A 22,929-nucleotide genomic window follows, 5' to 3' on the forward strand; every position below is an offset into this window, starting at 1 on the left:
TTCGCACGACGCTACATGCCTCGACAACAGAGCATAAACATCGACACACTCATTAAGCTGCACTTAATTCTCATTGGAGCTCGGAATCTCTCAATATATCACGAGCTACCAGGCAGAAACTATTGTGTTGAACGACTACGGAACGATCAAATGACCTAGACAGTCGTTTCGTTTACGTAGGCATCGTGCTGGAATATCGCGGATTCTCTTTGACAAGCATGCTCGCTCGTATCATCAGCCCTCGGTACTCAACTTGCCACTTGAATACATATGCTCGTTTCTGTCACACAAAATTGTGCGGAAAGCATTTCATAGCGTCTAAATTTCCTACTACCAACTAGCGCTTACATGCTGAAAGATAGTCCACCATTAGCACTTATCAAACTTCCCGTCATCCACGATGAATCTGGATCGCAGATGATGGCAATAATGCCTGCAATATCATGATCATAAGCTGCTCTTCCACCCAATCGATTGCCTAATTCTCTGACTTCGGGACTGTCGGTTTCTCTGACTGGGGCCAATGGCGTCAATGGATTCCACAAAGCCAGACCCTGTTTAACGTCCTCGGAAGCAGACAAATACATGTCAGTCATAACAGGCCCAGGATTAATAGCATTAACGGTTGCCCTTTCCGCCAATTCTCTAGCCCACACACGAGTCATTGCCTCCATCGCCGCTTTCGTACCTGAGTACAACGTTGTGTGCGGCGTCCCGATTTTGGAACTGATACTAGACATCATCACAATACGACCAGAACGATCGGTGGGGAGGAAGGGCTTGCAAGCTGCTGTCAACAGCGTAGGGCCCAACACATTGACAGCGTAGATGTGGTGGAATTCTTTTTCGATAACACTCTCAAGGGGACCGACATATAAAACTGCGGCATTGTGTACCAGTATATCGATTTGTAGAGCGCCAATATTGGAGTTCTTGAAATTCTCTTTCGCAGCAGCGATAATCTGTTCGCAGCCAGCAGATGTACTAATATCTGCACGCACGGTTATCGCTTTTATACAATGCTTCGATTCGAGTTCTACTTTGAGAGTAGCTGCGGCAACATCAGAGCTCGTAGTAGCATAGTTGATAACAATATTGCAGCCTTTGCTTGCAAGCTTTCTAACTATTCCAGCCCCAATACCTAAGCTTTGATGAGCATCACGAGTGTGTAATTGTTAGGAACTTAGGGCAAGAGCTTACTTCTGGCCGACCCAGTGACAATAGCCAATTTACCTTCATGGATCCGAGGTTCTACAGCCTGTGACGGCAGTTGTGTCTCTAACATGTTTTTTTTGGCTGAGCTGAGCTGAGCTGAGCTGATGTGATGAGACCTCGAGTTCTAGCCGGAATTTTCGATGACTTCTATCGAATATTGGATATGGATCAATTACATAGTACCCAAACTTGTGATGACAGATCTGTCCTTCCCAACCTCCCACTACCCCTGACACAAGATTCAGCTTTTCCTCCACCATCGTGTGTTATAGACGCATTGTACATGGGGCAACATTTCTCCATGGAATTGGTAGAATGACAATCAACCACAAATCTTGCATGTCTCTAACGTAGTCTGAGCAGCCGGCATAAGTTCCATGTTTTGGAAAGGACTATGCATTAGATTGCAAATTCCGGTAAAGATTCGCCAAATGCCAGTCGTCAATATGCGTTCCTTCAAATACCCCGTTTATTCAAATCTCCATCTTATTTAATGGGCCAACGCATATTTGGTAAACGAGTGTAATTATTACCTAGGCACTCACTTCGTGGACTCAAGTGGGTACAGGAATTGATCCCGGATTTCCCAAATAGCGGGGCAATTGTTTATTCCTGAAGTTAGCCGTTCCCTGTACCGGGAGGGCGTATGGGTCCCCCCATCTCTATTTTGCAACAAGCTTTAATGCAGATACTTGTGGACTGGGATTAGTATATTCTTTAGTCATTGAGCCTCGCAACCATTGCATCTATCGCACGTGGTTATGAGGATCAATTCGCTCACTCTAGCTCAGCTGTTTCCCATTCTAACCAGTGATCAAACTGCAAAGGAATGACTCAAGACTACCGTAGAAATCAACAAATTAGGACTAATACTAAGCTTATTTCAGTTTCTGGCTTTTCCCGAAGCTGAAACAAAAGTGGATAACATAAGTATTCGCTTGAGAATGATATCAAATTCTTCACCCCGGGAATAGGAAATGAGAATAAATCTTATTGAAATGGAGATTCATTGGTGCAGCTCTTCACATGCGAATTTCGACGGTACTGAGCTTTTTATGTAACACTGTGGGGAACGCAATCAAGGTGAACAGGCTGCCAAGAAACTGATCTTGACCCCTGGCAAAAACTTTCTCAGGAGTAATAAACCTCGACTTTCAATAGAAATATCCGATTATCGTTAGCAAAGAAAACCATGCCAAGGAGTTATCAACGCGGAATTGATAGCTTCCTGCATTCCTCATGACTAGAATTGGACTTTCTTGCCGACATATGAGTTATCAGAGCAACCATTACCGACTCGTTATTTTACATCGCCTACCGCGGTTCGAACAAGATGTATTGCCATTGCTTCAAGACAACCCTTTCTCGTGGCATACAGAGTGGTCTGATATCTACATGGGCTAACGTCGTCAAGGAGATACGAGCCTAACCTCTGGCTTCAAGACTCAACTAGCACCTTGTATAGGGATGAACTCTATGCTGATGTACCCCAGCTTTGTTTCTTTTTCTTGAGTTCTGGAAGAGTTGATTTATGTGCTCAGCTTTACAGCCACGTGAATTTCAGTCTTTTAGTTGAGATCTTTCTGGGTTGTCATACGGCATGCTAGCACAAAACGTGGCAAGATTTCAGATGACAATGAGACGGACAATTGACAATCAATTGCAAATCAGTCAAAATTTACGAGTTCGAAATTATGTACTGAGCGATGTCACTGTCGAGAGAATGCGAGTAGTCTTGGCAAGTGATTATGCCCTTATGATCATTTTCTATTCTTTCAGTTGATACGGGCAACCAATATCCTAGTTTACTTCGCCAAATATCCTCCATCTACGGGTAAACAAACACCAGTGACATATGAGGAATTATCTGACGAGAGCCACAACGAGGCTTGTGCGACTTCATGAGCCATTCCGAAACGATGCAAGTTGCTGACCGTTGGGGCAAACTCTTCCATGGTAGTTCCCAGAATCTCCAATGCTGCGGCTGACATATCACTCTGCTTTTGCGTTAGTTTCGTTGAAATGCTATATTATTGCAACATAGTGGTAAACTCACAAAGATAGCACCCGGTGCAACGGCATTCACCCGGATCCCCTTTGGCCCTCCCTCCACAGAGGCATGTTTAGTCAAACCAATGATAGCATGTTTCGTTGCTGTATAAGCAGGCATGTTTGGTTGTGGCCTAAAAGCGTTGATAGATGCAATATTGACGATAGAGCCTTTGGTGCCCTGTTTTGCCATCTGTTGCATTTCATACTTGCAACATAGAGCTGTTCCAGTGAGGTTGATTCCCACGAGAGTATTCCAGTAGTCTTCATCAAAATTGATAAGCTGTGTTCTGTCTGGCGTGAGAGCAGCGTTGTTAACAGCTACATCGAGCTTGCCGAATTTCTCGACTGTTACCGCGATGAGATTTTGAACGTCCGCCGACTTGGAGATGTCGCATCGCACAAATATGATGTCCCCAAACTGCGACAACTCTTTCTCGGTTGCTTGACCCTCGACTACTTTCACATCGGCAATGACCACTTGAGCACCAGCTCGTAGAAAGACTGATGCTGTAGCCTTTCCCATGCCTTGTGAACCGCCGGTTATGATTGCAACCTTGCCTTTCAGGACAGGGTAGACGGCAGCCTCTGGAACTTCCATTTTGCGGGTGATGTAAATTAAAATGTATAAAGTACGGGGACTGACTCGAGTTGAATTGAAAGTGTGTATTTCTTTGGAGTGAATTTGGCCAGAGCAACAATAGTATGATATAGGAGATATCACTGCTGCACGTTTATGGCCAACCAAGTAGATTTAATTGACCTCGTAAATCACGTAGGAGCTGCAAGTGAGACAATATAACATATCAAGCGAGTTATGAAGCCTCCGATTGTGTGGAAAGCCGAATGATTGGTGGTGGCGCTGGCTGCTGAAGCTCTGACATCTTTATCCACTGCGAAAACTATTTTAGCGGTGTACATTTGATTGATCACAATCCCCACCTTATCAGTCTCGATTATATGCCGGCAAACCTGTAGGCCATGACCCACACCACTCCTTACAGTTTAAAAAAGACTGTCACTTCCGAATCTGCAACAGAGCTTTTGTGACATATCGAAATCGAGCTTTACATTTACGCGAAAGAAAATCTACAGTCATAGATGGTTTAGTCAATCCTTGTCACATCTTATCTAACTTTACACGTTTGCCAAGAAAATTTGACGGCGGGGCAAAGAATGAAGCTAATTCTGCAGGTTCTGGGGTAGGCCGAGCGTCTGGATTTTCAATGCTAAGCTGGTGCCATTTCAGGACGATCTGTGAAAATGACGGGAAACTTTGATGTGGCAACTTCATACTTCCAATAACCGCAATCCAGTAGTGCTGCTAGGCTGGAGCTGAATGGCACTTGACGAAGTTCGTCCGAAGTCATTCTATGGAAAAGTTTTCCGACGCCTATGCAGTATGTCTGACACCAGGCTGAATATTAACAAGATGGGCCTGGCAAATATCAATCGATGGCAACTTATGACCCTTGCAACATGTGGTGTATATGGCTCGATCTAACCTCATGTTTACCTCGCGGAGACCAATTTGATACTTGCCGCGAACCCCTAGCCAAAATTCGGAGAAATATACTTTGGAAGTCAGCAAAGATTCGCAAGTAGCGTCGGCGAGTGCTGTATTTGGTCTTTATCGGGAGGATAATCCCTGGTCCCACGAGGTGTATTAGCTATGAATTTATCCAGTCATCTCGAAGTTAATTGATTTATTATAAGCTCGCTCGCACTTGGCTTGAGTATTGCTGTTATTTCAGACGAGACTGTGACCTAACTTGCGACCAACCATTTCTCTTTCTGATTGTCGCCTCAAGAAATTTTTCATACGATTTTCAATATGGCAGAAGTAGAGGTTAAGGCACCTGTGCCCCAGACTGAAGAGAAGCAATCTTCGGAGAGGGGCAATTCCAGCCAGGGAGATGGAGTTGACATCCCAAGACACACAAGTTTTGTCAACGTTATGGTTTGGAACAATGCTTCTTCTGGAAATTTACAATTACTGATGATTTTCAGGTCTTGGTGACGGCTTGTCTTGGTGGTTTTCTTTATGGTTTTGCTGCCAACGCAATCTCTGGCACAGTTGCTCAGCCGACATTCATCGCCAAATTTTTGACAAACTCTCAGGCTCTACAGCTCACAGATGCAATGCTTGGAGGGTAAGTGAAACAACTGCTTTGTCTTTTCCTCCGCTGATTGACTCCAAAAGATTCTTAGGTGGTGCTATGGTTGGCTCTCTGCTACAAGCCCCAATATCCAACAAGTTCGGGCGACGTATTGCCAATGCAGTGGCCGCAGGTATCGTGATTTTTGCTGCTGCTATCTCAGCTGGAGCTGTCAACGTTGCTATGTTTATTGCAGGCCGTGTTCTTACCGGTGTTGGTGCAGGCATGGTTCTTGCCAACTCTCCAGTTTACATGAGTGAAGTTGCTCCTCCTCACAACCGCGGCATGCTTGTTGGACTTCAAGGTGTTGGTATCGTTACCGCGTATATCATGGCTGCAGTTTGCGCCTTGGGATTCAATTTTGTCGAAGCCGAATATCAATGGAGATTGGTCTTCATTGTACTCTGTGGAGTTGCTTGTCTTCTCCTAGTGTCTCTCTGGTATCTACCCGAATCCCCAAGATGGTTGATGGAGAAAGGAAGAGACGCAGAGGCCAAGCAAGTTTTGGAATACTTGCACAAGACCAAAGCAGACCCTTATAACACTTTAGCTCGTGCTGAAGCAGTTCAGATCAGAGCTCAAGTAGACACCGAGAAATCTCTACCCAAAGGCTTCATCTATATCTTCTCTACCCCGCATCTCAGAAAGCGCGCCTTTATTTCGATCATTCTCTGGACTATGGGTCAAGGAACTGGTATAACTGCAATCGCAAATCTCATCCCCACATTTATGGCAGGTCTCGGGTTTGGTACTGTTGTTCAATTAGGGCTTGGTATTGTCTGGTCTGTTTGCGCTGTTATTGGATGCGGTATCAACGTTGTTCTTTTGGACCGCATTGGAAGACGAAAGCTTTTGAGTGAGTTAGCTCAAACTACTCAATGGTCCTTGCTAACCTCATTTAGTCGTTGGTGGTTTCGGAATGGCTGCTATTCTTAGCACAATGGCTGCATTGGTCAAGAACTATCTCGGTACACCTGCAGGCCCTGGTGTCAGAGCGCTTGTTGCTCTCTATTTCATCATGGGTGCCTTCTTCACTTCGACGATCGAATGTACTTCTTACGTTTACGGCTCTGAAATCTGGCCAACCCATCTCCGTAGTGAAGGATCCACCATCACATATCTCAGTTTCTTCGGAAATGCCATCGCGTATAGTGCCCCTGTCTCTGTTGGCTTGAACAACATCGGATGGAAGTTCTATATGATTCTCATTTGCGTGACTGTTGTCACTACCATTATGATTGTCATCTGGTTCCCAGAGGTAATAATTCCATCGGCTACTTTGCATGTTCCCCTTACTAATGACTTTTACAGACAATGGGTCTGACATTAGAGGAGATCAATGTTACATTTGGTGAAAAGGTCGAGTTAGAGCTCAAGGATGCTCTGTACAACGAGACTGAATCGACAACATCAGACCCCTCAAGGAAAGAATCTGCAGTCTAAAGCTTCGTTAAACCTCATAATATTCGAGGAATGCTCTTGGTGCGGACTTGACCAATTTCAACGCCTAGAGCATGATTTTTTTGACGGACAGAAAAACAATGAAAACAATTTTAATGACTTGGTAATAATTATATAAACATTGACAACTTGCGTTCCTCTTGCGCCTTCGAGTTTTCTTTTATGTGATCTATAAAATTTGTGCAATTGTTTTGCAGACAGTGCGGGCGTCATTTCCTCTTTTCAAAGTTTTTTCGAGTACCAAGGTAACGCAGCTTCTAAGCCTCAAACGCACCAACACGCCCTATATTAAAAGCTTTTATCAAACTTTAAAAATTTAGTTGTAAATCTGATCCACCTTTCGCCGTTACAGAAGTATGGATATCCAAACTCAATGTTATCATTTCCAAAGAATAGGCGAGGTGAGGACTCTTTGATTTTCAACAAAAAGGCACTGATCGTCCTTACGTAGGTAGCTATCTGTTTACATGTTGGAAGGAGAGATATGAGTATCAAATGGTTCTGGCCTCGTGGGCCAGCTATCTGGATTCTGCAAATCCGGGGCCTACTAGGATTCAGGATGAAAATTTCTGTCAATGTCGAATCATAATTCTAGTGCCCGCTGCCAAGTTATTCCATTTTACTCACTAGTCTCCACATGACTTTTGTACTACCGACAGGGAGGCGGGCACGTGGGGCCGACCGAGCTGCCGCGGCCCACTTCCAGGCTCAACTCCCCCTGCCTGTATCAATGATTATCCGAGCAACGCATCTGCACGACGTACGACCTGAATTATGAAAATTTTACTTCTTTTCATCTCAAAGTCTATGCTTCACCGATGTTAAAGGAAACAAAACAATTCATTTCGAACGTCAATAGTGGAAAAGATTAGAGCAGAAAACCCGCGCTAATTTCACCATAATTATGTATGTTATTGCATCTCCTAAGCTTCACTAGTCGCATTTCTGATTCAGTCAGAGGCGTTTTGTTGTTGAAGATCCGCAGATCTCTATCCCAGTCACAATGGCCCACGAATAGGGTCTTCCAAGCGAGGCCGCGGCATCATCTCGATTGTAAAAAAAGCAAGTCGATGCGTGCAAATGATTTAACAAGCTTAATCCCCATCCCAATATAGTCTTAGGCCGCCAGATGCCTAGTCATTGAGTGGATAGTTTGCAGTGGGTCTTCTTGTTGTCTACGGAGTAGTTTAGGATAAAACTCGTTTCTTAAAGTTTGCCAAATAGATGGATTGAATAAAACACACGAAATGTTCGACGATCTCAATTACACTCCTCGACTCCTAGGCTGTTTTCTTAATAGGTCTGCTGCAACTCCATGCAGTCGCATCATGCAACATCAAGAAGAGTTCCACAGATGATAGAAGATCTTCAATATTATCCCACTTTGATAGAGCAATTACGGGATGTCGCTCATGATATTCTCACAAATCCTGTGTTCGTTTTCCCCGGAGTACTTGGCCAAGTACTGTAGTTTTGAAAGTTACTGAAGCAAGTTCGCTAGAATTCACAGTTACTCTTTTTGGTGATGATAGTTCCAGGTTGCTTTTGCTGCAAAGGTAATCTTCCAGGGGCTGTAACGTCTGAAAAAGTAAATTCAATGCTGGCTTGAGCCATCCCAGCTTGTCTTGGGCATGGCATCATATATACACAGGAGCCATTATAATTCTCCCAAGACCATCAAGTACGTCCTCTTTTCTTTACTAATAGTGGTGGGTCCCAAACGGTGAAGAAACGACTCTGTGCATAGCAACCTACCAAAATACAACCAAAGAACTCTTGATCTTCAGAATGACAGTTCCGCTCACAGAGAAGGGCCAGCAATTGCTCGGCGTCCTGTGGATGGAAGTCGTCCTTTCGTTTGGCTTTATCAGTCTCCGGTTGTATACGCGCAAATTCATCGGTGGCGCGCCAGGTGTAGATGATTATCTTTTGATACTTAGCTGGGTAAGCTACAGGATACAGGACTTCTACATTGCAGACCTAATGATTTCGTCTAGGCTTTAATGACAGCTTTCGCGGCATGCATTTCACGCTCAGTATCATATGGCATGGGAACACACGCGTCAGCATTGACTCTTACGGATAATTCTCATGGCATATTATGGCTTCTAATAGGCCAGTTTATCATTGCAGTTGCGATGGGAATAAGCAAGTGCGCTGTAGCGGTCTTTTTATTACGAATCGTCAACCAAACTTGGTGAGTTGCACTCCTTGACGATGGATCAACACAGAATGGAGACTGACTGAGCATCAGGCATAAAATATTGCTCTACTTTTGGATCCTGACTATCCTGGTATTGAGTTTCCTGCTGGCTATCGCTGTGTTTGCGCAATGTACTCCAGTTCAGTCTATCTGGGATCCTACAGTTAAGGGTACATGTACGCTGAGTTTGACTGTCATTGCAAAAGTTATGTGCTGTAGGTTTTTTCGTCAACAGTAATCATATCAGTAGAAAAGCTAACACTTCCTCCAAGCTTGGTCTGCAGCAATGGACTTCTTCCTTGCGGGGTTTCCTTGGGTCGTCATCTGGGGTCTCAATATGAAAAAAAAAGAAAAGATCACCATCTGTGTTTCTTTGAGTTTGGGTGTTATGTGAGTTTTGGTCAACGTTCCCTCGCGACATTTGTATTAACCTTCGATTAGTGCTGGTGTATGTGGTGTAGTCCGCACTACAACCTTAGATGCTCTTATGGAGACTGATGACTATCTATGTGAGTGTCTTCTTCCACATTCAAACCTAGATGTACTCTTTTTATTGATGCTAATTGCCTCTGCAGATGCTGTTAGTGATTCCGTCATGTGGACTATGTCCGAGCTTTGTGCTACTGTTATCTGCGTCACTATTCCTGCCCTTCGACCCCTCTATAACCGGATTACAGGAGGCAGTTCAACAGGCGGACCTTATCAAAACTACGATTTCGACAACCAGAAGTCTGGCGCTGGCGAATATAATCTGAAATCTTTGAAATGTGGCAACAAGGAGGCAACTCATTACGACGTTGAAGTAACTCGAGGAGGCATAGACAATGACACTGATAGCGATACTTGCATTCTCGCACCACCAACAGCAGATGATCTGAAAGAAGGTGGAATTCAGCGCCACCGTGAGGTTACGGTTACATATGAGGATGGGATGAGTGCGACTAGCGGTAAGCAACATGTCTAGTCGAGCAATTGGATAGTTACTGCTTTGAAATGATATTGTTTGGATATGGGAAAGATACCAATTTGTGATTAGTACGGTCGATTTAAGGGACGGCTTTTGATTCTCAGACTGAATTAGTATGATGTACATCAGCTCCGAAAGATCCTGTAAGCTTTTGGTGTTTATGGTAGGGTTTGTAAAAGTATTTGAAGGGGCTCAAGGCCAATTGTTTTCATCAATTTGTATAGAACCTTAATAGCCAGATGAAATTCGCCTCAATTTCCGAGATAAGGATGTTTTAAAAATTATTCAGTTTTTTATCAACAATATATGCTCTCTGAAAGTACTCGAAAGTGTATGTAAAGGCGTGTCCGCTACATCTACTGAAAACAACACAAGCGCGCTCAATTATTTCTCAGCCGCGAACTTTCTATCACTCCTCACCACAGCTCGTGGCTATCTAGCAGAAACAGCCTCAAAAGTGACACAACTCGACGACGATCTTTTTCTTAGGGTATTTGAATATGGATCTGAGGCAAATAAGATTTTTTTGGCAACCGATTGTGCTCGACATAATAGTGAGATAAAGATCACCGCTGTACAAGTACTTACATATATGTTCGTACTCTTATGCAATACTAATGCAAGTCAACTTGATCCGAGACTATCGGCTTTTTGTAGCTCTAGACTATCAAACTTCAAGAACGCCTCTCCTCAGACTATCCTAAAGAGTCTAAGCGAATATTGGAAAGGATCGACATTGCTGGAGAATCTAGGCCTATTCCAACAAAAGATCCAATGCAATCTATTCATCAAGATACGAACAATCGCGTGAGTGTCAGCTAAGACCGAAATCGATGGAATATAGTCGTTTTAAATTCCAAATAGTATTTTGAAGACTAATTTTCCTTCACCCGGGGTTGTCCAAACAATAGATAGTGTAGTCTAGTTTATTCAAATATGCATTCTTTCTTTTTACGATCTTGAGAAGGGTTCAAAGTTTGCTAAGAGTACTTGAGTATCTCTTCAGATCTTTAACTTCTTCTTTGATCGCGAGCTCGCTCATAATTTCCTCACTCCCACCCCCTGCAGGTATTAGCATGATTACCACCCAAAAAGAAATAACAAGTCTGATGTTCTGGCCAGACAATCAGTACTTACCAACTGCCATAACTCTCACATCCCTCGAGATGGCCTCGATTCTATAGACACCATCAGTAGGCTATTACCCTTGCGTATTTGAACCAACCTACCTGCCACCTTTCCCACCTCGAGCATAGCCCAATCCACCCATGATTTGTTGAGCCTCCCTTACACATTTCTCGAGGCACCTCGTACTTACAACCTTCAACATAGCCGTCATACCTCCAATCCTCACATCGTATTCTTCGCCATTCTTCCTACTCAATTCAATCAACCAAGTCAACTGCTCTAGAAATGCTTGCGCGGGTTCGATCATTCTTCCCATCTTCACGAATTTCGCTCGAATCACCGGATTCTCAATCAATTTCTTTCCAAATGTCTCACGCGTACGAGCATGTTTCCATGCATCTTCAGCACATACTCTACTTAATCGAATGGCCGACGAGGCAATGCTTTTGCGCTCAGCATTGAAATTGGACATGATGACTTCAAATCCGCGATTTTCTTTATGTAGAAGGTTCTCAATGGGGACTTTAACATCATCAAAAGTAATAAATGTGCTGCCGGATGCTCCGACTCCCGAATTATGCATTGTCCTTCGAGAGACTCCGTCAGCTTTCAACGGGATGATGAGAAGCGATATACCAGTTGCCCCTGAGCCTCCGGTGCGAACTGCCGTGGTGACATAATCCGCCCAAATAGCGTTTGTGATCCATTTCTTTGAGCCATTGACGATATAATGGTCGCTGCTCCGTACAGCAGTGGTTTTAATATTTGCTACGTCGGATCCAGCATCAGGTTCCGTGATGCCAAGACAAAATCTTATGCTGCCGTTTGCAACACCAGGTAAAAATTTAGCTTTTTGTTCTTCCGTCCCAAAATTGACTATTGGGGGTACTCCAATTCCATTGCCTCCGCCAAGACCCCATAGCACACCAGTATATGCCTAAATCGCGTCAGTGTGAAGACAGCTCAGAAACCGAAGCGCGATCTTACGACACGCGACAACTCATCCGTAACAATCAAAGTGTGCCACGAGTCCCACTCCTCAGGCTTGATATCTCCCGGTAGTTTTACATCCGACAGTCCCGTACTTAAAGCTAGATATCCTAATTCCGCATGTCGTCGCCATGCCTGCTAGATTCGTTAGTGGAGTCATAAAGTCACGGGGACGACACGTGCCGAATCTGGTACTTTGCCTGCCGATTCCCAATCGAAGGCATACGGCAAGATTTCTTCATCGACATATTTGCGCACTGCAGCGCGAAGTTTGCGATGTGAACTAGTGTAATGGGGTGACACGTTTCGGGAATACCACAGTGGCTCTGCATATGGAGTTGGACAGCCAAATGGCTCATGTGCGCTGTCTTCAGATGGTGATGAGAGGCGTTTTGCAGTTGTGAATGGAATAGACATTGTATGGATTTATCAACAGCGCTGAATAATATATAATATGTGGTCGAGAAGATGAATAGGTATGGTTCTTCTGAAACAAAGGAAGTGCTAATATTCAATATAATGAGACTTCTTTTTGAACCTCGGCATGTCTGTCGTGATCTGCATGATGACCCGTGAATATGTAATAACCCTCGTAAATATCCCATTGTGCTTTTGACAAAAACGATTTATCTTTCTTCACCAATCGTGAATATCAATACTGTGCGACTGAACGCAAGTATAGCAAGGCACTTTGCCGGTATATATGACGGATATCCTCTTTAATTCGGGAAGCATCGTCGGTCTTAGGCCGTATAAGCTTATTCGTCTTAAGAGGCCCACATCCGATCAGTTCTCTGCTCAGTTTCGGGTATGACAGTAAGTCTAAGTGCACTTCGGAATTTTAGATTATAACATCGCGTAGCAAATCGAATGCGAATGGCAAAAAGGAGATCTGGATGACTCTTGGTTTCGAATGTGGCTGCATCAACCATCAATCCTTGAATGGTGTTGCCTGAAAAGCAAATATCACTGTCCTAAATCATCCCAAGTATCTCACGTAATTCTGAACTGTGCCGTATATCCCTAGTATTTGTACAGTCGTAACGTCATCATCTTATTCTTTTTGATGTCAATCGTTCATTACCTTGTAAAAACCCATCCAGCGAATCAACCAGAAAACGCCTCCCCAAATATAACCCAATTTCCCAAATCTCTTACAGTTCTTTACAAGTCCTTTCTGGATCTATTCCCCGAGTCCCGCATGATCTACCCTGTCAATAAGTCTCTCAATCTACCCACTTGCTCTTCCAAAAACCCTTGGTTCCAAGTCGAAGCTTTTAAATGGCCGCTTCTTTTAAACTCTATCAGATCTCTCCTCAGTTTCTTAGATAGTTGTATTAAATCCTCATTTCCCCCCAGTAGGTCTCTGTTGCATTTGTCTTCAAAGTTCATGAGTAATGGGAATGATGATCTAAATAGTGCGGTGAAAACGCTTATAAGGAGGTTAAGAACATGCTTTTGACGAGATGCAGCCGTTGATGACGTTCCTAAAGATCCTTTGAAACATTAGTACCTCTTTAAGCAGAATAGATTGGAAATCATATTATGAAAGGACACGCACGAGAACTGTTCTGATCACTCAAACTTATGATATGGCTCGCTTTCAAACTTTGCAATCGGGTAAGTAACCAGAGTACTAGTGCCACAGGAACAATCGCGTCCTTCGGTAATTGTCCAGAGGTTTTGAAGACTAGACGTTGAAGTTCATCGTAAACAAGCTTTTCGGTGTGGCGGAGAAGATTAAAGAGGTTTGTCTCGAGCTGTGCTCGTAGTACGGGATATCGAGCAGCCTCATCTTGCTGGCCTGCAGGCGTTGTAATTCTCAATCCTTTGCAGAGCATGTAGCTAAATGCTATGAGCTTGGTTGTATTCTCTACTAGATCTGCCTTCTCTTATTTAGTGACATGTGGAATAAATCGATGCATTGAATTGGATTATCAAACTTACATGAGGCAGCCTTTCCTTAACATACACAACCCCGAACAGAAAAGAGGTGGAATTAACGTTGTCAATTTTGTTCCCATCAGTGTAATTCATGACCCATTCTTCGAGCTCTTTAGATGAGAAGAGTCTCTGATTGAGAACAGTTATGATATCTAACTGATCCGGAACTCTAGTATTAAGTCTGGTCATTCGACGAACTTCTTTTAGTAAATTCTCAGCTAAGAACGACGATTGTATCTCGATAACATCGAGATACAAAGGGAAAGAGGCAGGGCCCTTTCCGTCAATCTTGATAGTTTTCTGTTGACCTTCTACGCTTGAGAAATCAACATCGAAATCTGTTATCAGTGGGAGTAGTTTGCTAGAGTAGACTGTGAGATCAGTATCTTGGGCTTTTCAAGAAAGTGGAATACTCACATTCACTTATTGAGAGCTCAACAAATGGAGATTCTCTGGTACATAAAGATGCCGCAGACTCCAAACTACCAGCACGTCGAATGCATAACATACAAGGCTCATTTGTCCCGCACTACGCTTGTCAGTTGAAAGACCCAACGCAGTGTTTAGACCAACTTACAGTTCGTTTTCTGAATTTGCATTGAATGCAAGCACCAACGCTTCTCACCGCTTCCACTTTCTTCTTTCCTTGTGGTGTAAAGGCACTCCGAGCTTTGCGCTTCGGTTGCTGACTCATATTGACCTCGAAAACCGAGCTCAAAGATTCTTGTGATGCTATGGGTTGCGATCCTGCCCAGGAAATTGATGGCGTCCTTAAATCTAGCTTGAACACATTCGATTGTGGTGTACTTGGTGCTCGTGCCTGTTCATTTTGAGAAGGTCTCCGTTTCTTGCGGGAATACTCTATATTTTCACTGTTATCATCTTCACGATACGTCTCTCCGATTGGGTATTGATTTAGCGATTCTTCTGAGACTTCACGATACTCTGTGGTCATTTGTCCGTAAATTCCACCAAGTGATCTGGGCAAAGACTGCTCTTGGACATCGGCTTCAGTACTGGTTGACCCAGAGCTAGGTTGCAAACGTTGAAATGATTCGTAATTTGATGTGATACCGACAAACTCATACTGGGATGAATATGGTTGTTCTCCAAGCATCTGAGAGATCAAGAACATTTCAGGGCCGAGGTAGAAGTCCGTAGATGAGACATGATTAAAGTCTAGAGACTCATTGATATCATTTTGATAGTCATCAAAACTCGAAGAATAGAGCTCGTTGCTCATATCATCGTAATACGATGATGATCTACTGGAAGCCGCCATAGCATAAACTATCACATCAACTGTTAGCAACAGACTCCCATAGAATACAATGAGAATAACACAAACCACTATGCACTGGATATCATCACCGCACCACGAAGTGGCAATTCGAGGGAAGCGAGGATTCTAAGGGAAGTCAAGACGCGATGGACATTCGTATGATGTTTCAAATAGTCCTATGCACAGGTGGAAGCTTCTGTGCATAGAAGAAATCATTTATGAGAACTTTTGGTGAAATCTGATGTACCTAGAGCCATTGTAGGCCCCCATAATTGATGTTTTATATCTTGGGTTACATTCACCTGTATGAAAGCCATGTGGGAAGTTTTCTTGTTCCTGCATTGGATGTTACAATGACGAGAAAGAACAAGGTACCATCTGACTTTCATGACGACAACGAGGTAATGTGACTGGATACGTCTGCAGCAGCTGTGGCATATAGAAGGTTTCTGGAATATGGCTTGCCTAACGTAACCATAACTACCTTGTTTAGCACATGGCTCATTTCCTATCATGGAACACCGCAACCTCCATCGAAGTTTTCTATCCTTGTAAACTCATGGTTTTACGAATTGTGCCTCAGCCTCGCGTGTAAACTTTTATTTGGGGGCTGAAAATGTAAGCATGCCGTGCGGAGTAAGCTGCATAAATACTTGCATACACGTTTTCTGCGAAGCTTTTTGGTGGTAGAACAATCCGAATTGGGCAAGTGATCGTGGAATTTCCAAAAATATAAGAGTTCTACTTTGTCCGTTTTGATTCTTGTGCTTTTAGGGTCCGTTTATGGTTATCGTGACATGTAGATGAAACACACCGTTATTATTGTGGCGAGTCGTTTCAAGGAATTAAAAGGACTTGTTTTCTGTATCCAATCTTATTCTTCATTTCTTCGTTAATTTCATCCAATCTTTACTTGCCAATTGTTTTATACCTGCACCATTATCCATTTTTAGATTCCCCTTTTCAATCATTTCGACCAATCTTACCACTTTTCTTAGTCATACATAATTCCCCTAAGTTCGCAGAATTTTGATCATGAGTGAAATGTAACCGACTTCAATGTTGCCAACGATGCCACTTTGTCAAAAGGTTTCAGTGCGGTCATCCACGCTATAATATGAGTCAATCTGGTAGCTGCGTTCGGCAAAGGTCGATATTTGAATTGGCGCTGTTACCGTTACTTGGAACTGAAAAAATCTGCTGTGTATATCTTCATTGTTCGCCGATTGAAACGACTACTTCGAGTCTTGCGGTATCTCCATAAATCTCCCTGGAGGCTGTGAGAATATCTTCACTTTTACCACCAGCAACAACTATAGTACCCATCACCAATGCTGCCATCACAACACTTTCACACTTTCACCAAAGCTACCAGCTGCCGGAAGTATTTTCACGGTCTCGTCAGGAGGAAGATTGAGCTTTCACGTAGAGCTATGGGCAGTACCACATACTAAGAAAGCGTTTAATCGAATATAAAGGACAAGTATGAGAAAATGAAGGCGCGGACGATTCTAATCATTATCAAACCCGGCCCTGCTATAACAATCAGAACGGTCTCCAAACATAGTAGCTCTCCATCTGATCCAAGTATAGGGACTGTTTAGCTCGCCATTTTGGAGTGAAAGATTATACTCCACAGAATGTAGGGGTACAAATAATCAATGTAAATAATCGATCAAAGATGGAAATTTCATTATGGTAACTGAACCAGTCGATACCTACCAGCAACTACTTGAAGAATCGCTAAATGGTTTCGAGCGACTCTAACAAGATGTTATAATCTCATCATGGAGATTTAGACATTATCTGCAAAGTTTAAGATACTAATTTGAACTCGTCCTGGGTTCCGGATGCCTTTATTAGGAAAGAGCCCGCTGGATATCTGAGCCAGTAAAGGTTCGTGGTCCGGTAACATCTACAACTTTGAAATGTTCCAATGCGATCTTGACATCATAAGGTTGAGTCAGATATAATCAATCTTCTACTAATGAATTTACTGGCCACACACACTTATGCGTCATAATGTTGAGGAAGTTGCGATCGACTTCGCGAGATATGTGAAGATTGATATAATGTAACGATGTATATCTATTAATAGACAAAATTCATCTCCATGTACAAAAGGTGATGTAAGAATCTATCAATATTAACTTTGAAGAGAAAGAAAAAGCTGCTTTGCCTGGTTGTGAGGGTAAAAGTGCGTTCGCTGGTTCACTGGTGGGCTGCGGCATTTCGCTTACATAATCAACTTCTTATCCCACTGGTGAACAAACTGATTTGTCAATCGTTGATAATTCTTCCACCGGCTTCATCAATCCTTCAAGATTGTTTCTGCAACAAGCCTCAAAATCTCAGTGCAATGACATCCCCGGGCTCAGAGCCATACATTGTACAATGGCTGCTCGATACAAGACTCCTGTGGCCTGTTCATCGCAAAGATAAGCCCAGAGAGGAGGTCGCAGAACTGAGGACTGCTGTGTGTATAACGTCTACCAGCTGCTCTACTTGTCTGAATTGACAGATGATGTTAGGCTTCTCGTGCTTTGGCTCTACTCTCTGAATCCGAGCAAGAATCAGTCCTTAAATATTATCACGTCAAAGATGCAAAAATGAGCCTAGCATCCCATCTCCTCAAGCACCTTGTTATTGCAAAACATTGCAATGTACCTTGGTCGAAGACTACAATTTCGCGCGAATCAAATGGAAAGCCTTGTTATACTTCGTTCGCAGATCAACCTCGAATCCAATTCAATGTAAGTCATCAGGCCGGACTTGTAACATTAATAGCTGTGATTGGGGGCGATGGAACAATAAATGTGGGAACGGATATCGTGTGCGCCAACGAACGAATATCGCATGACTATAAATATATAGAGAAGAGCGGGTTCTTTGAATGGATTGATATGCACGGAGAAGTGTTCGCAGATTCGGAGGTCAATCATATGAAGCTTTCAACACTTGGACTCGACGAAGTTGCGCCCGGTAAAAAGCTCCATGGATATGGCAACGATGCGCTCTCTAGATGCCAATGGAGAAACAGACAGTTGGATCTGGTCATTACAGACAGTGAGGGGAAGACTGAACAATTGAGGATTGACAGTAACAAGGTCGTCGATGCGAAGATCAGACGGTTCTATGCCATGTGGTGTTTGCGAGAGACCTATGTCAAAATGACTGGAGAAGCTTTGCTTGCGCCATGGCTTAAAGACTTGGAGATTTGCGATGCTCGAAGTCCAACTGCGTCTGAGGTACATGATCTGAATTCTCTCGAGAACGGGGAGACAATTGACAATTATCGCATTGTATTCACGGGCCGCGAAGTTACAAACGTGCATATGGAATTGGTTGCATTAGGTCCGCATTATATGGTGGGTGCTGCTGTTAGGGTGACCGAGAACGATAAGAAGTTAGGATTGGGCCCGTGGAAAGAGCTTGATCTTGAAAAAGATGTGCTGGAGATTGCGGAGTCTAATTCCTAAACGGTCTTGTCCGCCCCATGTACCACGACATCTTGATTCGGACCACGCCAACAATTTTTGTGACAATTTTGATGGGGGTTTTAATCCATGAACCAACCTACTGCCAGGATTGGAAGCGGCGTATCATTTTCATGCATTCGATTTTGGCAGTCGAAGTCCACGACCATTGGGAGCAAAATTTCATACACGCGTCTTCTTCTTCTTTTTGCTTGTCGAATAACCATTCAAGGACTGTCCCCGATCTCTCCCGTTCAAATTTTCTATAGAAACTTTCGGTGGTAGATTATTCTATTCATGATTCGTGTGTGTGCGTCACTCAAGCCTATTGTTAATATTCAAGTCAATAAGGTGTGGAGTGAGCGACGGTCGTCTGTCCCAGGATAACTATGTCAACTCCTAACTTCTTATATAAACAACAAATCCACACACATAATAGATACGCACCACCACCACACTTAGTCACATTTCTTCCAAGTGCAACTAACTTCTGAGCATGTACTAACAGCTTTTGGGTACTCATTTCTCAAAGAGCGAACGGTGCGCAGGTAATATTTTCTATCTTGTACCATTAGCTGGCCACCGTATCTCCAATGAGAAGATATACGAAAGCAATGACTGGAATAGTATTGTTTGTTGATTAAGGGAGTTCGTACTATCAGGTATCTCTTTCATTTTCCCGCGTTTGGGAAGTTGTCTAAATCACATCTTGTCACATATTTATACGACGTGCTACTTGGTCTCCACCGCTCGTCCCATTGGTATGAGACACTTCTGTTTCTTTAGATTTGAGTTCTATTTGGACTCCAGTATGATCATCAGAAGTTCACACACAGTTTACGTCTTCAGTTGAAAAATTGGAATTATTAGAAATTTGAACCCTTCTTGAATTCTCCTCTGGTTTTAAGTACATCCGATTTATATAGTGCGGACCACTAGACACTTTTGGATTAAATGATATTTTGCTTCGGAAAACTGAACCAGGCTATTACATGAAAGGTTGTGACAAATTAAAATGTGGTTAAGTAAAAACGTGAGCATCTAGTGATGCTAAATACAATTACACTCCCACAAACTCCAAACCAAATAAAAACATCCCAGATACAAAATTGAGATGAACTCGGAGAGACTATATAGTAGGTGCGCAGAACTCCTCGTCATTCTGTCTCATCTGATCGTAATACCTTGCTGGCATTGCTTCTCTGTATGCAGGCGGTGGAGCGTCGTTTTGTTCAAAATGTCTAGCGGTAGACCCCGTGGCGACTTGATCTTGCCTGGCAATATAGGAATTGCCATTTTGTTTTTGATTGGTATAGGGAACTATTCGATCTTGGTTTGAGATGGGATAGACGGAGTTTTGATCATTATTGGACGATCTCAGACAATTGTCTGGGTTCGTGGATTGAGGATCCAGTGTTGAAAATGACGAAACGTGAGTCAGTGGCGCTTGTGGTCTCGTCGAAGGGAATGGTCTCTGATCTTCGGTGTTATTTGTGATCATCAGATACAGGACATCAGTCTTCATCCCTATGCCTCTGATTCCCTTGATTAAACTTTGATCTTGTTTTCCAGGTCCATTTATCATCCCTCTCGCGGTTCCTACCAGACTTGTTCTTTCTCTTCCAGAGGCACCGTTCCTGCCACCGGCCCCAAGTGCTGTGCTTAGAAGTCCACCTTTTCTGGAAGTATCACTACTTGAGCTACCTCTGCGACGACGATCTCTTCTGTCTCTTTCGCAATCTTTTTTGTCTTCTCTGCGGGACTTTCTATCGTCTGGAATGCCAGTAAGTAGACTTTTTAGTCCACCACTATTGGTAGGGTGATTCGGGTCAGCCCAACGACTGTTGAATGTTGGTAAAGGACTAGCCAAAGATGACTCGGGATTGTTGTGCGCCTTTTTGTTTGTCAGTAGGGCTTTCTCTATCAAAGAGATGAATCGCACATACGTATCGAGCCTGGGCTCTACGATCTCCATAATCTGCAATAAAGTGGCCCATTTTCTTTAAGCCGGTTTTTTGAGCACGCCTATCATCTTCGGGATAAATAAGGGAAGCAGATGGAGGAAGTTGAACTTCTCCTGGTACTCCATGTGGGTTTTGAGTCTGTTGAGGCTTAAAAGTTAAGACCATTGCAAAGAGGCCATGGGGTACGAAGAGGTTTGTATTGGCTCGGTCTAAGAAAGAGGATGATCTAAGGAGAGTATCAACTGGCTGTTATCATCACCAAGTACTTCGACTGCCTGCTTACTGTCTTTGCGTCTGATACCCTTTAGCTGCTCGTACTGCAATTGGAACAACCATGGACACAATCATCGGCGAAATACCGGGCGCAAAGCCGACACCTTGAGCGGCCACATTCACGGCGTCGAGATAAGGAGATGCCTGTATATGAGTAACTATCCACGAATGAAATTCGCGTGTTCGAACTTACTTTATGAGCTTGATTAAAATCATCGATGAAATCCAGAAACGTATCTTGATTTATGCCACAACCTGCTAGCTCTAGGGAGTACGCTCGGATGATACCACGACTTTGTGCTTCGGGCCTTCGTTGTGGAAGTATTACAGGACAAGAGAGCCCTCGAGCTGGCTGAATTCTTTGATCTGGCTGTTCGTGGGAGTAAAACGAAATATCTCTGTCGTATGCACTCCTCATTGGTTGTGCTCGAGGATTCACGGTTAAATATTTTCGGTAATTCTCATCTCTCCCTATGTCTGCACTTATGCGATCTGAAAGGGTGTTTTGATAGTCGGCGTAGGCTTGCAAGTGTTGGTATGCGTCTTCATCATTGCTATGTTGATTTGCTTTTGGCAAGGTGCGAAATGGTACTATTGTAAGTCAGTATCGATACATAGTAACCTTGACGATGGACAAACTTTGGGGTGGAGCTATATAAGTTGAACCCCGATTTGCATCTTTCGTGTGGGATTTAGGACTCGGAGATTGATAGGTCGTCTTTGCTTCCATTGCGAGACCAATGCCTGAACTAATGAGTCCAGCGAGTTTCCCCATGCTGTCCGGTTTCTGTTGGAATACTAAAAAGAAATTGTGCCGGTAAAGAAACAAAAAAGAAGAGGTGAGACTTGCTTCTGTGTTTAAAAGATGTACATCCTTACGACGAGAGGGATTGAGAGAAGCTTTATAATGGAAGTCATTGTGCGATTCAAGATTTCACTGCATTTAGTCACAGCGTAGTGTGATAAATGCCAAGACAAGAAGTAAAAGAAGTCGACCATTGAAGAAGCGAAAACCCTTCCGTAAGAAGTAGAAACATCTACAATTGGGTTAATTTAAGCAGATTTTATCATTCCGCATGTCGATATCACTCGATGCGACAGCTACGAAAAAAACTCTTGATTAGGAATGAAAGGCGTAATAAATTAATCATTACTACGGAGTTACCACTGTGGGAATTTTACGATGACGCTACTTACTGGTTACCCTTTTTGGTAATCTTCGCTTAAATGGATGGTGGGGCACTCCGCCACATGATCGAGGTGACGGAATGTTTATCTCAAGATTGAGTGTAGGATTTCTTCATTGATCACATAAATTAGATAATGTAAAGTCATCAAGCAACATCAGTTAGCTGGATCTCAATTGAACGGCGAAATGAGCAGTGAAACGCCAAAAGACACGTAGTATCATTCTCACATGGTGAACTTCATTTACTCAGTGATTTGGAGAACGATTAACTTTCGTTAAAAATACGGACAGTATATTACTCCAAGTGAAATTCAAAGCTTGATATTCTATTATTGAATCTAACCTATGATATTGATATGATTCAATCAGCGATTGCTGTCACTCATCTCTTTTTCTAAATCGTCAAAATGAAAAGAAATAAGAATTTTATGCGAAACGTAAGAAACACACTGTATAAGATTTTGTAAGCGAATCTGGCAGTACATTTAGAGAGCCAGATCCGCTAATTTTCCGTCAACAACAGTCTACACAATCTTATGTATTCAACCTTGGTGTCATTAAACCCGCAAGTAAATACAATGCGACTACCGTAAATTCTTCAATAATTGCCACGAACAATCTTACTAACG

General features: G+C 43.1%; 8 protein-coding genes across 8 annotated transcripts; 3 read left to right on the plus strand and 5 right to left on the minus strand.

Moving 5' to 3' along the window:
- Positions 1 to 344: 344 nt before the first annotated feature.
- Positions 345 to 1,285, minus strand: EAE98_002742 (uncharacterized protein; the record flags this gene model as incomplete). The annotated part of the gene is made up of 2 exons (XM_038950362.1): positions 345 to 1,141; positions 1,201 to 1,285. 2 exons carry the CDS (start codon positions 1,283 to 1,285, stop codon positions 345 to 347), a joined length of 882 nt encoding a protein of 293 aa, XP_038812891.1.
- A 1,735-nt stretch (positions 1,286 to 3,020) lies between these two features.
- On the minus strand, positions 3,021 to 3,865 carry EAE98_002743 (uncharacterized protein; the record flags this gene model as incomplete). Its single annotated transcript, XM_038950363.1, has 2 exons — positions 3,021 to 3,212; positions 3,272 to 3,865. The coding sequence occupies 2 exons, from the start codon at positions 3,863 to 3,865 to the stop codon at positions 3,021 to 3,023; spliced, it is 786 nt and encodes a 261-aa protein (XP_038812892.1).
- A 794-nt stretch (positions 3,866 to 4,659) lies between these two features.
- On the plus strand, positions 4,660 to 7,016 carry EAE98_002744 (uncharacterized protein). Its single transcript, XM_038950364.1, has 5 exons — positions 4,660 to 5,224; positions 5,275 to 5,417; positions 5,468 to 6,279; positions 6,326 to 6,681; positions 6,735 to 7,016. Exons 1-5 carry the CDS (start codon positions 5,099 to 5,101, stop codon positions 6,864 to 6,866), a joined length of 1,569 nt encoding a protein of 522 aa, XP_038812893.1. The 5' UTR covers positions 4,660 to 5,098; the 3' UTR covers positions 6,867 to 7,016.
- A 1,656-nt stretch (positions 7,017 to 8,672) lies between these two features.
- EAE98_002745 (uncharacterized protein) lies at positions 8,673 to 10,051 on the plus strand (the record flags this gene model as incomplete). Its single annotated transcript, XM_038950365.1, has 6 exons — positions 8,673 to 8,828; positions 8,882 to 9,081; positions 9,139 to 9,302; positions 9,360 to 9,477; positions 9,529 to 9,596; positions 9,663 to 10,051. 6 exons carry the CDS (start codon positions 8,673 to 8,675, stop codon positions 10,049 to 10,051), a joined length of 1,095 nt encoding a protein of 364 aa, XP_038812894.1.
- Positions 10,052 to 10,888: 837 nt separating this feature from the next.
- Positions 10,889 to 12,589, minus strand: EAE98_002746 (uncharacterized protein; the record flags this gene model as incomplete). Its single annotated transcript, XM_038950366.1, has 5 exons — positions 10,889 to 11,116; positions 11,192 to 11,232; positions 11,284 to 12,119; positions 12,170 to 12,307; positions 12,341 to 12,589. The coding sequence occupies 5 exons, from the start codon at positions 12,587 to 12,589 to the stop codon at positions 11,025 to 11,027; spliced, it is 1,356 nt and encodes a 451-aa protein (XP_038812895.1). The 3' UTR covers positions 10,889 to 11,024.
- Positions 12,590 to 13,378: 789 nt separating this feature from the next.
- EAE98_002747 (uncharacterized protein) lies at positions 13,379 to 15,655 on the minus strand (the record flags this gene model as incomplete). The annotated part of the gene is made up of 6 exons (XM_038950367.1): positions 13,379 to 13,668; positions 13,734 to 14,058; positions 14,120 to 14,487; positions 14,534 to 14,645; positions 14,694 to 15,406; positions 15,646 to 15,655. 6 exons carry the CDS (start codon positions 15,653 to 15,655, stop codon positions 13,379 to 13,381), a joined length of 1,818 nt encoding a protein of 605 aa, XP_038812896.1.
- A 2,102-nt stretch (positions 15,656 to 17,757) lies between these two features.
- On the plus strand, positions 17,758 to 19,310 carry EAE98_002748 (uncharacterized protein; the record flags this gene model as incomplete). Its single annotated transcript, XM_038950368.1, has 2 exons — positions 17,758 to 17,874; positions 17,930 to 19,310. 2 exons carry the CDS (start codon positions 17,758 to 17,760, stop codon positions 18,875 to 18,877), a joined length of 1,065 nt encoding a protein of 354 aa, XP_038812897.1. The 3' UTR covers positions 18,878 to 19,310.
- A 693-nt stretch (positions 19,311 to 20,003) lies between these two features.
- On the minus strand, positions 20,004 to 21,886 carry EAE98_002749 (uncharacterized protein; the record flags this gene model as incomplete). The annotated part of the gene is made up of 5 exons (XM_038950369.1): positions 20,004 to 20,768; positions 20,821 to 21,064; positions 21,122 to 21,255; positions 21,305 to 21,702; positions 21,751 to 21,886. The coding sequence occupies 5 exons, from the start codon at positions 21,884 to 21,886 to the stop codon at positions 20,004 to 20,006; spliced, it is 1,677 nt and encodes a 558-aa protein (XP_038812898.1).
- Positions 21,887 to 22,929: the final 1,043 nt, after the last annotated feature.

The sequence above is a fragment of the Botrytis deweyae genome (assembly GCF_014898535.1).
Source record: "Botrytis deweyae strain B1 chromosome Unknown BDEW_005, whole genome shotgun sequence".
Lineage (NCBI taxonomy): Eukaryota > Fungi > Ascomycota > Leotiomycetes > Helotiales > Sclerotiniaceae > Botrytis > Botrytis deweyae.

Coding starts and splice junctions, on each gene's coding strand:
- EAE98_002744 (XM_038950364.1), top strand. CDS start 5,099: ATGGCAGAAGTAGAGGTTAAGGCACCTGTGCCCCAGACTGAAGAGAAG. Junction 5,225..5,274: donor CAAGTTTTGTCAACGTTATG/GTTTGGAACAAT, acceptor GATGATTTTCAG/GTCTTGGTGACGGCTTGTCT. Junction 6,280..6,325: donor TGGAAGACGAAAGCTTTTGA/GTGAGTTAGCTC, acceptor AACCTCATTTAG/TCGTTGGTGGTTTCGGAATG.